The sequence below is a fragment of the Rhipicephalus microplus genome, unplaced genomic scaffold, assembly GCF_043290135.1.
Source record: "Rhipicephalus microplus isolate Deutch F79 unplaced genomic scaffold, USDA_Rmic scaffold_15, whole genome shotgun sequence".
Classification (NCBI taxonomy): Eukaryota; Metazoa; Arthropoda; class Arachnida; order Ixodida; family Ixodidae; genus Rhipicephalus; species Rhipicephalus microplus.
Window position 1 is genome coordinate 1,946,629 of NW_027464588.1, and position 15,914 is coordinate 1,962,542.

General features: G+C 45.8%; 1 protein-coding gene across 2 annotated transcripts in view; it reads left to right on the forward strand.

Annotated features, from left to right (window-relative positions):
- Positions 1-15,914, forward strand: part of LOC119185599 (cytochrome P450 3A14-like) — a 58,419-nt gene that overhangs the window by 21,206 nt on the left and 21,299 nt on the right. For both annotated transcript variants that reach the window (XM_075883125.1, XM_075883123.1), the window contains exons 2-4: positions 6,842-6,938; positions 10,101-10,153; positions 12,386-12,482. In XM_075883125.1, the coding sequence (XP_075739240.1) occupies positions 6,842-6,938; positions 10,101-10,153; positions 12,386-12,482 (247 nt within the window). The remainder of the gene's footprint in view (positions 1-6,841; positions 6,939-10,100; positions 10,154-12,385; positions 12,483-15,914) is intronic.

The following is a 15,914-nucleotide window of genomic DNA, read 5'->3' on the forward strand; positions in this document are numbered from 1 at the left end:
GGGGTAAACCCTGTTGTCTCATGTGGTGCAGTTCTTAGTGCAAACATCGTTGCAGGTAAGCACATTTCCCAGTCAGTTTTTTGTTCAAAACATAAGGCTCTTAACACTCGCTTCATCACGGAGTGAAGCTTCTCTATCGAGTTCGACTGCGGATGGTAGACTGAACTATGCAATAATTTCACGCCACACCGCTCTAGAAAGGTTTTCGTTAAGGCACTCGTGAAAATGGTGCCCTGGTCTGATTGTATCTCGGCAGGAAAGCCTACCCGGGCAAACACGGATAGAAGTGCGTTCACTACTTCGACGGAACTTAGCTCTTTTAGCGGGACCGCCTCTGGAAATTTAGTAGCTGGGCAGATTAAGGTCAGGATGTGACGGTAGCCTGAAGTTGTCTTGGGCAAAGGACCTACTGTGTCAATTACCAACCGACGAAAGGGCTCCGTGATTACGGGTACCAGCTTCATTGGAAATTTCGCCTTATCTCCCGGCTTACCCACTCGCTGACACACATCGCAAGATTTTACAAACCTCTCTACATCTTTAAAGCATCCAGGCCAGTAGTATTGCTGTAAAAGACGATTTTTCGTCTTGTTTACGCCTAAGTGGCCTGACCATGATTCTCCATGCACCAAACTAAGCAAATCCTGACGATACGCCTGAGGTACGACTACCTGGTCAAACTCTACTCCTCGCCTATCTAGATATTTTCGATAGAGTATGCCGCTCCTCTCTTGGAATCTCACATTTAGTTTGGCGATTCCCTCTTTCGAACTGTCCTGGAATTGCTTAAGCGTCGGGTCCCCCTTTTGTTCGGTTATTAATGAAGCGGGGCTCACCTGCAGCAGCCGACTGAAATTATCCGAAGTTGGCATGACACACAACTCTTTTGTATTTCCTAGTACCTGGAATGTGTCACCCTCTGTGCTATCCTCTGTACTACCAGGAATCGGCTTGGGAGCAACGGCATTTTCTATTTGCTCGGTCAACGAGGCGTAATTGACCCCTTCCAATTCGGGAGGAGGTTCATCGTCGCCTTTAGGAATGGTTGCCTCCGCGACTACGGCTTCTGCAGCCTATATATATATAAGTGGTTATATCAGAAGAAAAGAAAAGGAAAGGTGCCGACCCGTAACTGTCTCTCCTTACGAGGACACCTCAACAGGTCAGCAGAGGAATGGGATATGGGGAATAAAAGATATAGGGAGAAGGAAGGAGGGATAAAAAGAATAGAAGGAAAATAGACGGAGAAGAAGCCGCCAGCCAACGAGAGGAAAAAAGAAGGAGATAGGAAAGTGGGGATCCGGTCGAAGCAGTCCAAGGGCGGGGTGCCACAATGCGAGAGCTGCACGGCATCAGGAGACCGCGGAGGGCGAACCAGTCGGCGGGAGCTACGCTGAAGTCGGAGATCGCGAGGGCACAACCGTCCAGCTTGAAATCCTCCGAGCGAATCCGCTTCTGCAGCCTGTTCTCGCACAAGTCGATTTGTTACCGTGGTGTCCAACTCGCAACCAGGCCCGTTGTCGATTTGAGGCTTCTTTGCCTCAGTGAATGTTGCTCTCGCAGCCAGCGCACGTGCCTTCGATCTAGTCAGTGCCTGCACTATGCCTTCTCCCAACGTTAGACCTTTCTCCTTCAGCATTTGATCTGACTTATTTGAAAATAAGTAAGGATACTGAGGGGGTAGATATGGCGATACCGCGGCTTCCGTTTCCAACGTACCAAATGCGCCTTTAAGGACAACTTTAGCTACGGGAAGGCACTGACTGTTTGCTTCTACGGCTTGTCTAATCCAGGCACAATCTCCTGAATACTGTCCGGACTGTAGAAAAGACGAATGAACTACGTCCATAGTGGCTGCGGAGTCTCTAAGAACCCGACACTGCTTGCCGTTCACGCTAAGGTCGTACATATAGGGCTCTAACAACTTCATGTTCTCGTCGGCTTCATTTATAGATAAAAAGGCCACCTTTTCTTTCGGGCAGTGTTTCGCGAAGTGCCCTGTTTCGTAGCAATTGAAACAAGCAGCCGGTTTTCTCGCCTCAAATTTCCTTTTGCTTGCCTCTGCCGACGCCCCATGGTTAGATATATTGTTTTCCTCACCCTTTTGTGCGAGACTTGTCGGTTGTTTTCTAAACGGCGCCTTATTCGGTAGTAGGAATTTTTCCCTTTTTGGCTCGCTGTTTGCCCCGAGAGCGCGGCGGGTAACGAATTCTTCAGCGAGCTCTGCGGCTTTTGTTACGGTGTTCACGTCTGGTCTATCCTGCACCCAGAACCTCACCTTTTCTGGTAACCTTTGATAGAATTGTTCCAGACCGATACACTCAAGCACCTTGTCATGATTCCCATACGCCTTTGCCTCTTTCAGCCACTCCCCCATGTTGGCCATTAACTTGTAAGCAAACTCCGGGTATGAATCATTGCTCTCTTTTACGGCGTTGCGAAATTTTTGTCTGAAACCTTCCGCTGACAACCTGTATTTCTTGAGAAGGCTCGACTTTACCTCACTGTACTCGTCAGCCTCCTCTTTCGTGAGGCGCGCGATTACTTCTGAGGCCTCCCCCGGAAGTAGGGACAACAAGCGTTGAGGCCACGTATCCTGGCTGAAACCTTGCCTTTCACAAGTTCTCTCAAAGTTGACGAGAAACAGCCCAATGTCCTCCCCTAGCTTGTACGATCTCATTAGGTCTGTCATTTTGAACCTGACCCGCTCCGCGGTACCGGATGCCTCGCTGCCTCCTGCTCTACTATTATGGCTAATCTCTAGCTCGAGGCGCTTCATTTCAAGCTCGTGCTTTCGCCTCTTATCTGCCTCGGCTTCTGCCGCTTTCCTTTCGGCCTCCGCCGCCTTTGCTTCGGCCTCGGCCGCGGCCGCCTTTCTTTCGGCCTCTGCCGCTTGCCTCTCCTGAATCTCCTCGACACATTTTGACAGCTCGTCATCCTCCGCCCCCAATGCGAGAATCGCCTCTATCAGCTCTGGCTTTCTTTGAGAGTCCGACACCTCCAGATTCAACTCCCTTGCAAGAAGCAACAACATGGACTTTCGCAGGGATTTCAGATTCATGGCTGCCTCCAGTACCGCTGTCTCTGTTCCACAAAGATTCCTGTCCTGCAACTAATTAACCTTGACGGCAACGACAGCTCTAGATACCTGCCTTGCCTCAAGTTTTCCGTTAACTTAGTCTACAAATAAAGCTTCAAAAGCTCTTACACGGAATCCTGCCCTGTCACTGTTAACCTTGACGCCACTGACAGAAAGAGCTTAACCAAGCTATCACACAATTTCTGCCTGACGCAAGTTACCTGTTAACCCAATGACGAAGACAGCCCCTCTCTACCAGCTTTCACTTAACACATAGAGTAAATGCCTGGTAAAATTTAACAGAGAAAGCCGGCACTCACCCAGTTCGCAGTCATGTCTCCGGCGTCGTGCCTCTCAGAAGTGCCGTTCGATTCCCTCTGGAAGTCGATGAGCTTGTGTCATCCTTCTCCTGTCGTCCCGTTGTTGGACTTCGGGCTCACTCCGTCCAGTGGTCGCTTTCGGGGTTATCGGCATCCCGCCACTGCCATCCAGTTGTTGGGACTCCGGGTCCTGCCGGTCTCGTTTTCGGTAGCTGGCCCCGTCGCAGGATCCATCGTCCAACAATTCAGCGAGAAGAAGCGCCCGAACGAACAACAGAGATTTATTTACATGTGGAGAAGTGATCAACTGACCCAAAGAGAGAAGAGTGCGTGTGATACAAAACGTCTTCGGCATTTTATAGCGCCGCGCCGTTGACACTGGGCGCCCCGTCCGCATCGTCAGCCAATACGGTGTCTCCGGTACCTCGGCCACGAGAGAGGGAGAAACACACCTCACAACACATGGAGTGGCACATCCTAACACGAGGTCCATATATGGTCACGGCGCCCTAAAATGTTACCAAACATGGTCACGAACGCACAGCAGACCCCGGAGCTCTCCCGGCGAGGAGGAACCCGAATGGGGAGGTGGGGGTGGCCGCCACCGTCGGTCAAGAACCGGTTCTCCCCCAAACACTTCCTGCTTGGCTCCCCATGGCCGGTCGTAACACCGTCCATCCGCTCATGCGTACGTCCCTGCGCTCGTGCGCCCGTCCAACCGTCCGTGCCTCCATCTATCTGAGCGTACGTCTCTGCGTTGATGCGTCTGTTCATCCGTGCGTCCCTCTGTCCGTCCACGCATCCATCCATGCGTCCGTCCGTCCGCTTCACCCCACTTGTATTAATTCAACTCGTGGATATGATGTGGTTTTTTTCTATCTGTGATGTCTTCCCGGAGTGAGTAGCCTCTGACAGTTACCTTTCAGATTTTTTGAGGCACCTTTGAAGCTATGATTATTTCTTTGAGCTCAGCTAGCCTCGATTTCATATGCGTCAGATGTATTTTTAGCAAAATTCGATTATTTATCTTTGGCAGTCAAAATACATAGTGAGCATCGATGATGACATCTACAGGTGATCTAGTTCGCATTGGGCAAACCACTGGTCTGAAAGCAACATTTACGTACAGCTGCTTTAGCAGAAGAAAAATTGACAGCATATCCACAAAGGGAATGAGGATGAGTGGGTTGAAGTGTCTGTCTGTCTGTCTGTCTGTCTGTCTGTCTGTCTGTCTGTCTGTCTGTCTGTCTGCCTGCCTGGCCACCAAGTATTCGAAAAACAATAACGCCATATAATGATCATATATCCTAGGGCATATATATACAACACCATCTGGAGAGCAATTGTTAAATCTGGAAGTGGCTACATACTCCTACTCCTCCTCCGCCTCCTCCTCCTCCTCCTCCTCCTACTACTACTACTACTACTACTACTACTACTACTACTACACAGGAGGAAACGAGCCCCACCCCAACGAGCTTCGTCGCTAAAAACAAGATGCACAAAACTTTAGCGGTGAACCTCCTTAGGGTGTTGGTCGTTCCCTTCTCTGTACTAGTCGTAGTAGCAATATGTAGCCATCTCTAGTTTATTAGTTGCTCACTGAATTGCGTTGTGTGTATATGTCCTTCAAACTAGTATCACTAGATGGCGCTAGTGGTTTTAGTACGGTTAACAATTAAAGAAAATTGATGGCGCTGTTACATTAAGAAATTCACACCGAACCCACGGAGTGAATGATGGTGAGTGGGGTCAAGCGCCCATCCGTACCATGCGTGCTATAGTGTGATTCGAATGGACAGACAAATGGATCAACAGACAGACAGACAGACAGACAGACAGGCGGACGGACGGACGGACGAATGGACGCTTCGCACCTCACTCCACGGATATGCCGTGAAATTTTTTGCGGGTCACCTCCCCGACATCGCTTCTCTTCCTGCCTCCTTTTTAATCACTTTTCTTGAATGAATGAATGAATGAATGAATGAACAAACTTTCTTTAATGTCTGGCAGTTTCCGCCGGGTGAGGTGAGGGAAGAGGGGATTAACCCCTGCCCCTTGCCACTCTCCGTCAATTAGAGGTATTTTTTTACTCATACTATGAGAGTCATCAAGTGTTGCATAAGAGGTAGTCTTTATTACGCACACTCCTAAGTCAGGTGAGTTTACGAGCCTCTATTTGCAATAACAGGCTACGCAGAACGATTGCGCCTTGCGTGGTTGCATTCTTTTATTTATAACACGAAAAAAGGTATCCATAAAAAGAAAAAGGAGACATGTCTTGCGAGGTTGTTGTGCGCTTATAAGTTGGCTGTCCGCCACTGCGAAATCAGGTTGCACGGGAACAAAACACAGGTTGACGTTTATTTTTAATGATGGTTCCTGTAGGGCTGATAGTCTGAGTAAGTAAAATTCCGCAGCACCATCGAGCCTTGCCGTGAAATGAATTCGCTTTGTATCATCGACCGCGTGATAAAGAACGTGGAAGTATGTAGTACATCATTACACTTACATAGTTTATAGTGCTACAATATAGTACAACATTCTGGTTAGCTTAACAAGTATAGAGCAACCGCCCCGGAAGGGTAGTGATCCCGCGTTCGATCCCCGGACCAGGACGAATTTTCGGCAATTACGAAGCTCTCTTTCTGAGAATTCTGCATCATTTTTGTTCGGCTGCATACAGTAAACGGATGTTTGTGCGATATACTTTCCTAAGACATTTTGCGGGATTTCGTGGAACTGATTTGCAACAATGTGAAATGAGCTTATATACTTAAATTAGCCCAGAGTGGTGCTGAATGAACTTTCCAGTTTAATAAAGCGCTGCGCAACGTACACTTTGTTTACGTTGCTTCCTCGGCGAGTTGATTCGTAGTAATAAAAAACCAGTGAAAAACCACACGAAGACAGCGAAGGAGGACAACCACACAGGCCAGCGCTTGTCCTGTGTGGTTGTCCTTCTCCGCTGTCCTCGCGTTTCGTTTTTCGCGGGTTTCTTCTTCCTATATAATTCATCTTTTTAGTTTCCGCATCCCTCGAGGCTTAATAACGATTGCCCGACGATTTTAGTGCAGTGAAAAACAACTTGAATTCCCCCTTCCAAAAAAGAAAAATGAAAGAAAGATGCCTATACATTATATATGATGTCACCATTATGGCGACATGAATACATAGTATGCCATGATATGGAATCTTTAGTGTTATCTAACAATATAAATGCAACTAATGCTACAAATTTATGAATTTGTTATAATTCACTGTAAAATATGGCCACCTTAGGCATAAGTTCGGTAAAAATAGCTAAAAATTATTATAGGATAAATGATTGATAAAGAGTGAATGCTTTCTGAAGCAGTTCTGTATCTGCTTGTCTATGATAACACACAAAAAATGTTTTCAGACAGCTTATTGGAAAGGCTTTTTTTTTCCTTTCCAGGTCGCGGTGGTGGCACTTCTCGTACTTCAAGAAGATCGGCATTCCTGGACCGAAGCCCAACCTAATATGGGGAAACTTGGCGGAATACCACTCTACGGTGAGAGCGCGGTCCGAGTGGAAGGAATGAAGAGCCCTTTACCCCACATAGTTAAGACGCCTTTAAATATGTCTAAAGTGCCGTTAAATAGCTCTAGGCTCGTTCATTGCCCTTCTAAGTATGTAAATGTTGAGATTACGGGATGAGTCGAACAGTCGCTGCTTTTATAAGTCAGAAGTTAAGGTGGAGGTGTGGGTGCAAAGAGATAAAAAGTTTTTAATAGGGGTTGCCACTACAGGGGTCAACGCTTCAAAAAGTGGTCTTGTTGAAAGGTGGTAAAAACGCGGGGTGTCTAAATCATCCACATACATCCTCCACAGCAGCGGTCTGAAACGGGCAGCGCGCGGACGTTCACACGGAATAAACGTCATTGACTTTTCTAAACAGTAATTGCATTATTTTCTCGTCTTTTGAAATTAATAGCGCTTTGTTTTGGGTAAGCTACAGAGATGGCACTGGTCTCAAGCACATTTTTTCTCGTGAAGCACCCTATGCTATAACACCTATAACAACTGTTATAACACCTATGACGCCTTAATCAGAACCAAACTAGAATATGCATGTATCGTTTGGGATTCGTATACAAAAACTAATATCAATAGCCTCGAGGGAGTGCAGCGAAAGGTAGTTAGATTTATATTTAACAAATTCGCAAGACAGGATTCACCCATAGAACTTATGAATGCTAACCGCATTGAATCACTCAATATGAGAAGACAGAAGCACAGATTGGAATTTTGTCAAACTAGTTTATACGAACAATTCACTGCTGTGCTCACTTCTGTATATGTCGCCCCTAATAACCCAAGCCACTTGTCACCGCAGACAAGATGCATTAACACCCTACTTAGCGAGAACGAGCACATTGACGAAGTCTCTTTTCCCTCGTATAATAACTGAATGGAATTGTGTAATCGAACTTACACCAAAATGCTGATTAATATTATTTGTTTGTACAGCGTTTCGCCAAACGTATTGACTGTATTTTTGTAGTAGTGTTTTTGTTTCCTTTATTCTTTTTGTTTTAAACGTGTTCACTGTTGTACCATCGTATTGACCCTCCCTGCTTGAACTACGTGTCTGAAGTATTTGATAAATAAATGAATAAACGTGGTATTATGAGTGAAATAAATGACGGGGCGAGAATTTCAATTCAATGCAGTAAAACATCTCAATGGAACGAAAACTTTATATTTAAGAATCGGCGTCTGGATTTTAGTCATAGTAGAAATCAATACCTGTATGTTTTTCGAAGGCAGACTTTTAATAATGATTCATGTAGGGCATACGGAGAAGGAATTCTTTCATAGGGCGCAGTTAGGTTCCCCCTATTCTTTTTCCCGGCCCTTGCGGGACTAAAGTTTGTGACTGCGGCTTGCTAGATGACGTGATGTTGAGTCTCCAGAAACTCCTGCTATATGACATGCCTCTTCATCATATAGTGTTTTAGCTTGTAAAACTTTTTAAATTATTGCTATTGAAGTTCTAGAAAAGCATCACTCAGGGTGTAGTGATGAATTATTAGGCTCTTAGAAAAATCCTCGAGCGAAATTCAAATACTAACTATCGTTTTATCCTTCCAAGAAATCGAAGTTTACAACAGTGTAGGCATATACAACAATGTGTTGTTGCTCGTACTTGTTTTTGTGTTCGATTTTATCCAGCAGTAGGTGCGCAAAATATGTGAAGCGCACTAGCTTGGTGAACGACCGTGATGATAACTCGAAGCATGAAGTAATGCCATAAATTTTGCGTGCATATTTACTTTTTTCAAGGCTTACAATCATAAATGAGCCCTGAATAGTTCAGCCTCGCGGTGCAATTAACCGCAGATTTGCAGTTTATATGTGCCTTAAGCTGAGCTTATCTGCCAGCAGGACAAATTTACGTGTGTGCTACAGTCTTATTTAGGTAAGGTATGCGTGAGTACTCATATAAAATTGCTTATCGTAGAGACTGCGGTGTTTAGAAGCCGAGTCCCATTAGCGAGCCGTCAGCATTATAGCCATATCAAATGCTCAAAGCGAGTACAAATCAGAATGGCACGATGATAAAAAATGGGCTTGTGCGAATATTCGAAAATTTTGAATGACGAATCTAATACTGCATATTAAAAAAACGAATATTTTTCGAATAATAAGCCACGACAAAAAAAAAAAACCCTCGAATGAATGACATATTGGAGCAGCGAAGGGTAGTTTTGATTATTTTCATCGCTGAATTACCTGCATGCATGGAGCTCATGGGCAGTCGTCCGTAAGCTTACCACGGACGCTCCGCGGTGTGCCCTGAAACAGTTTGATTGACACTAGAGCTGCGTGAGTTCTGTTGTCGAGATGTTGCCCTTGCATGCCGACGGACTATCCAAGCATACTGAGGTACTATCTCGGCAACAGCGCCCAGCGCTTCGCCGCTGGTATCAGTCCCTGCAGTTCAGGTCACGCGTCAGAGCTTTCATGCTGCTGACGCGTGACTTGCTGACTTAAGGGACTATCGACGCTAACTTGACCACAGTATAAAGGCGTTTTTGCTTAAAACTCCAGTGTCGCCAACGCGACAATCCACCACATGACCTGACATGAGATCGCATCACACCAGTGTACTGCTATAACAATCAAGACAATCTAATTCATAAAGCTTGCTTTGTATTATACCATCAGTTTTTTTTTTATTTCAAAGCAGCTAGCGAGGCAACATTTGCAATGCTGTAGTCTCTGTTGTATTGCAGAGTGCAGTTACAAAATATTTCGAATGGTATAGTTAATGACGTATGCGGCCGAGTAACTGTGGTATTTCATTTCGTTAAAATTAATCGTAATAATGTTCTTTTGTTACAGCTTGTGAAGGTTTGTTTCGAAGAAAATGTGAATATCTTGGGCTGTTTAAAAGAAAGGTTAATACGCCATTATTTGAATAAATTGAAAATGTTTTTCGTACTATTCGGAAACTATTCGAAGTGTATGATATTTGTGCTGGTATAAGATTCGGTTGTAAAGTTCGCTATCGTACACCTTTAATAAAAATGTGGAATCATTACCCTACTACCTAGTACACTTCGTCGAGTTCTTGATTTTCTGCCTGAGTATTCTCGTGATGTTCAGGCTTTTGTGAGATGATTCAGTTGAGAATACTAATTTATGTTTTCATTGCATTCTTTTACAGGACGTATATAGGATTATTGGCAAATGGATAAAAAAATATGGCGACACCTTTGGGTAAGCCAGATTCAGTGATTTGAAGGGCGCTTAGAAGTTGAGTAAGAAAATGTGCAGGAAGTGTTAATCTTCACCCGCTGCTCAAGCATGGTGGCCTGGCAGTATCCGTTTATCTCCGCAAGCACGAAAGTAGAAAAGTAAACGTAGAATTATTACTTGTAAAGTGTCTTTACAGGATATTTTGAGCGATTGTATACGTAATTGTTGGATTTGAACGTCCCCAAACCACCATTTAATTATACAAACGCCGTAGTGAAGGACCCCGGATAACTTGACAACCTGGTTTTCTTAAAAGGACACTAAAGTCAAAGAACAATTTACGTGAAAGTGAAAGCTTAACGTACGACCACCTCTAAAAAGACCATATTATCAACAGTAGCGCCCTACTTATCGATAAATTAAGGTAAGTGCACAAGAACACATGCGCCACAGCAGGACATTCTCAAAATGATCTTAATGACGCCAGATGGTCCACCTAAAATCAGTCACTAGTATTAGAAGTGGCTGCACTAAATGAACATTTCGTGCACCAAGAGACGCAATAAAATACTGCTTGTTTGTTTCTGTTTGAATAACAAAAAAAAAAACAACCACCGGACGTTATTATGGGGAATGGCGCAAGCGATTCCGCGAGTGAATGGCGCGAGTGAATGGCGTGAAGGAGAAATTGCGCAAGTGATTCGAAAATCCAATTTTCGCATGGTTAAACTGGACCGGTCGTGTCATCTAGCGGCACCCAGTTGAAACAAACACGTCTGCCATCTCGGAGCCAATGGCAGCCGTTGTTTCTGCCGTGGCTCCCGCTGCTTTTGCTGCTTTTGCTCTGCTGCTCCTAGTGTCGCCGGCCGTGCCATAAATCCGGGCAACGTTGTGCTCGGCGGCAGTGACGTGGGATAGTTCAGCGGGTAATTTGAAGTGCGCTAACCCAATGTGGACCACTAAAACGTGATTTTATTTGAGAATAAGCACTTCTTTTGGAACAAAAATAACACCACGAGGTTTCTGGACCGCTACTTCAACAACCAACGTCGACTTAATAGTTGCCTTTAGTGCCCTTTAACGTGAACCTAAATCTAAGCTCATGATCCTCAAGTATTTTGGAGAACATCGAAAGTGCGGTCACAGCGGCCGGGTTACGTCCCGTGACCTGCGGGTCAGCAGTCCGGCACCATAACCAGTTGACCACCATGGAAAATACATTTTGAGTGAATAAAACATTTCGGGCCTATGCAGGCCAGTTTATTTAAGAGGAGCCTCGCATTACTTTTCCAAGTAACGATGAAATGGATTCAATAATGAAGTTTATTGCCAAACAAATGAACTGCCGCAAAACCTTTTGTAGTTTTTAATCAACTGCGAGAAGAGCTTCACGGAGTGACCAGTCCCGGTCAACGTTTTCTCGCTCCGTTTGCAACCGTTAGCGAATAAAAAGCTACTCTGGAGGGGGAGGGGGCGTTGATAAGCGAGGCAAGAAGCTACGCCCGCTTTTCAGTGCGCGTCATGACATTTGAGCACTTTTTTTTTTCTTCGAGCACACTCCTTACTCTCTCAGTGTGATCGCAAGCGCGCGTTCGGATTCACATGGCGGGTGGCATCTCGCGATGGTAGAGACAACTATGCAGCTCACGGTACTCAAACCGTCCAATTGCCTTCGTGTTCACGGTAATGTCATTTGAGTTTACGGCATCATTCGTCGACACAAGAGGGAATAAATTCCGGCTGGCTTTGAGAATTAATTGTGAATTGCAGGCTGCGTGCTGCGCTGTAATGTCCGGCTCATATTATTTCAGGAGCGTTGACTACCGATCGACTGTGTTTTATGACAAAGTTACAAAAAAGTTGCAGGGCTCCTCTCACGAATGAGAGGCAAATGACATTCGAGGCGCTCGAAGGTGAAACGCAAGCAAACATGCGTTTTTTTTTTCAGTTTGTACCAAAAAAGCAAAACTATATCGCTCTAGTATTGACATCCCGTTCCCCTTCAGCACATGCTACGAAGAGAACATGCTAAAGCGCGTCCTCTTATGAGACAACCATTCAGTTACCTCGACTTGCTTAGTCGATGAATTGTAAGTTGTGTGAGTTGTCAATCAGCTGTAAGTTGGTATTAAATGCCCATCCTTCGATTCTGTGTAGTGCTCGCCTACATTCCTAAGCTTGATTGACCCTTCTTTTACACCAGTACATCATTTGTGCCGTTCAGTATTGTAAGAACTGCGTACCTAATCGCAGTTTTTACGACGGTGACGTGCCCTTCATCGTGACTCAGGACCTGGATCTGATTGAGGAGGTGTGCGTACGAAGCTTCTCGAATTTCACGGGGCGAGGAGTGAGTATTTAACACGTTTTCCTCCTGTAATAGCGTTGTCATATGCGATAATGAGTATAGAAAGCGCACCTAGGCATGAAACTGAATGCGAAAATCAAGGCCGCGGCACTTCATTTATTTATCGCTGACCAGTGTAGCACTTCAGCAGATCTCTTGTATTGTAATGCAATACTGATTGCTCTTAAGAAACGCTGACGGGCTGTTGGTGTCTGCCGCAACTGTTGAGCCTCTTTTACCGGGATGACGACCGTTTACAAAAGGGGGCTGCTGTCACAAAGAGATCATCCTGTGCAATGGCATATAGCATGAATGAAACAGTTCACACACACACACACACACACACACACACACACACACACACACACACACACACACACACACACACACACACACACACACACACCACACACACACACACACACACACACACACACACACACACACACACACACACACACACACACACACACACACACACACACACACACACACACACACACACACACACACACACACACACACACACACACACACACACACACACACACACACACGCACACGCACACGCACACGCACACACACACACACATATATATATATATATATATATATATATATATATATATATATATATATATAGTGGGAGTAATTATTCAATGGGCCAGTTAGTCTTCGTGAAGGTATGGGATGTGGCACAACGGGAGCGTTGTCAACAAGGATACATATATTTATTTCCCAACAGTTTCGGGATAGGTCCTCCCGAAACTGTTGGGAAATAAATATATTGATCCTTTGACAACGATCCCATTGTGCCATATATATATATATATATATATATATATATATATATATATATATATATATATATATATATATATATATATATATATATATATATATATATATATATATATATATATATATATATATATATATATATATATATATTCTGTTAGGATGCGATGATTTCTGACGGGGGTCTGTCTAATTCTTGATGACGACAAAAAGCAGTTCTTGTATTTGAGGAGCAGGTTTCTAAGCTGTTCTTGTTTATGCATTGCATAAACAAGAACAGCATGCATTGCATGCATTGCATGCAAGAACAGCATGATACTTGCATGCATTGCAAGTATCAGATAAACGTCGAAGGCTAATTGAAGGGCTTGAGACGTCGGTGTAGATTCGGCAAAATTGGTGATGATGTGATGATGAAAGCGTTGCTGGCTTGAAGTATTTCTTCAATGTAAGCAACCATCCTGCCTTAGCTCAAGTGCTTGAACTCGTTGATGAAGTTCATTAGGACCACTCTTGCGTTCTCGCCTCGCAGCTCAGCCTTTCCTCTGGCGACGCCAATTTCGTGGTTGATCAACAGGTTCTGGTTGCCTTCAACGACTTCCGCGTTCCATGTCTGTTGATTCTTGAGTTCCGATGGTAATGCTGACCCGAGAGCGAGGAGGAATGGTGACTTGGTATTCCAGCACATTCAAGGTGTGCCTTCTTGATGGCGTGTGCGGCGGCAGTGTTTTTTCTCTGGATAGAGTTATTGACTCAGACTTTATGTCGATGATGGCGCAATGGTGACTTACGAAGCCCATCGCGAGTATCGCGTTCCAAGAGCATTGTTGTCGAACTACAAAGCTCGCAGGATATGTTCTGTTATTGAGAGTGACTATTGATGTGCCAACTACAACTGACTTTATCAGGTGGCCTTCACCTGTGGGGACATCGGGTGCATTTCAAGCCTCTTAATTTTTTTTTCAGCTTGGCGGTGAACGTCCCAGTGTTGGCGAAATAGTCGTTTTATAGTGTCGACGATAGCGGTGAAGGTGTGGCCATCGATTAGAATGTCGAGGTCGCTTGTTCGTGGTTTTGCGTTGCGTTTGAATAGTGGCGTTCGATCACGGCTACGTCGGCTCGCTCCATTATTTCTACGTTGCATCGTCAGGTCGTCTTCGGTACTTAAAGTTTCGACATCAGGGCTATGTTCAGGTTGCGGTGGCTTCTTGAGTTTTCGTCGTGGTGTAACTATCGACGGAGGAGGATCTTCGGCAGATCGTCGTACGGCAACCACGCCTCCATCGGTTGATGCCTTTAGTTTAGCGAATACGGGCTAAGAGACCGGTCCCCAGTCGGACCAGCAAATGGCCGGTGGTGAGGTGACATGTAGCGACCAGGTGATGGTGAACAGAGAGATCCTCGCGGCGTCCACTGTGTTGCTGCGAGGTAGTCGGTGATTGCGCGTGGTCTTTCACCCCGCTGAGGACGTGGTGCGTCAATACCGAAACCACGATGCCCCATGTGGCGGTACTAGCAGCGGCGGTACGTGTGCCCGGCTTCACCGCAGTGGTAGCATAATGGGCGGTGGCCAGGGCTCCATCAAAAGTCAGTGTTTCCAACGCTGGCCGGCAGGTGGGCCGTATGGCTTCGGCGGTGGTGTGGGTGGAGTCTGGCGGCGAAACTGCGGTGGGGCCGCGTCCTGACGCGGCTCTGGAGGAGCGTTGCAGTAGACTGCAGCGGCGTAGCTCATAGCTTCCGCTTCCAATTTCGGTGTGTCAGGGGTTCTGAGCAATGGTCGTCTCTCCTCACGGACAATGTCGGTGATCGAATTAACTTGAGGCTTTAGCGATGGCAATAGCCCTCCCGCACGATCACTCTGATGCTCTCTTGCAGGTCGCTGTAGAGGACACCGCCAGTGTTCCTTGTAGCATGTGGCCACAAGGAGGCAATGTTGTCCACCGAGTGTATATATGGGATTTGGGGAGAAAGAATGAAGTTCTTTTGGTTTCCGCTTGCCAGTAGTCCGCCTCGTTTCTCGGCTCCCGAGCTGAACAGTCGTCGGTGCGGAAGGCGTGGGCTTCGGTGTAATTTAATCATCAGCGGTGGTTGTACTGCGTCGTGCGCATTTTAAATGGCTTTTCGATAGTCGTGGCATCGGTAACCAATTCACATGCCGTGTTGGGCGGGTTGGGGACAAGTCCCGCAAACAGATATAGGAGCTTCTGCTCCTCGGTCATGGCGGGCTCAGCGTTACGAAACAGCTGGGTCAACTTTTCGACAAAAATGGTCACTTTTTCGTTGGGTAGTTGCGCACGCGTGTCCAAGATTGTTGCGACACGTTTCAGATCTTGCGGACAACAGTCGTGAACGTGCTCAGGAAAGTTGTCTGAAAGATATTTAGCGTGAACACCCAGTTCTCAAACCACGTCTTCTCGCAGTCTTTTAGGTGGAAGTAGACGCGGCACAGCTTTTCTTCAGGGGTCCCAGCCGAACAAGGCGCCGACTTCGTCGTACGAGGCCAGCCAGCTTTATATTAATTTAATTGTTGGAGTTTAACGCCCTAAAACCGCCATATCATTATGAGAGACGCTTCAGTGGAGGGCTCCGGAAATTTCGACCTCCTGTGGTTCTTTAGCGTGCGAGCAAATTCGGGCA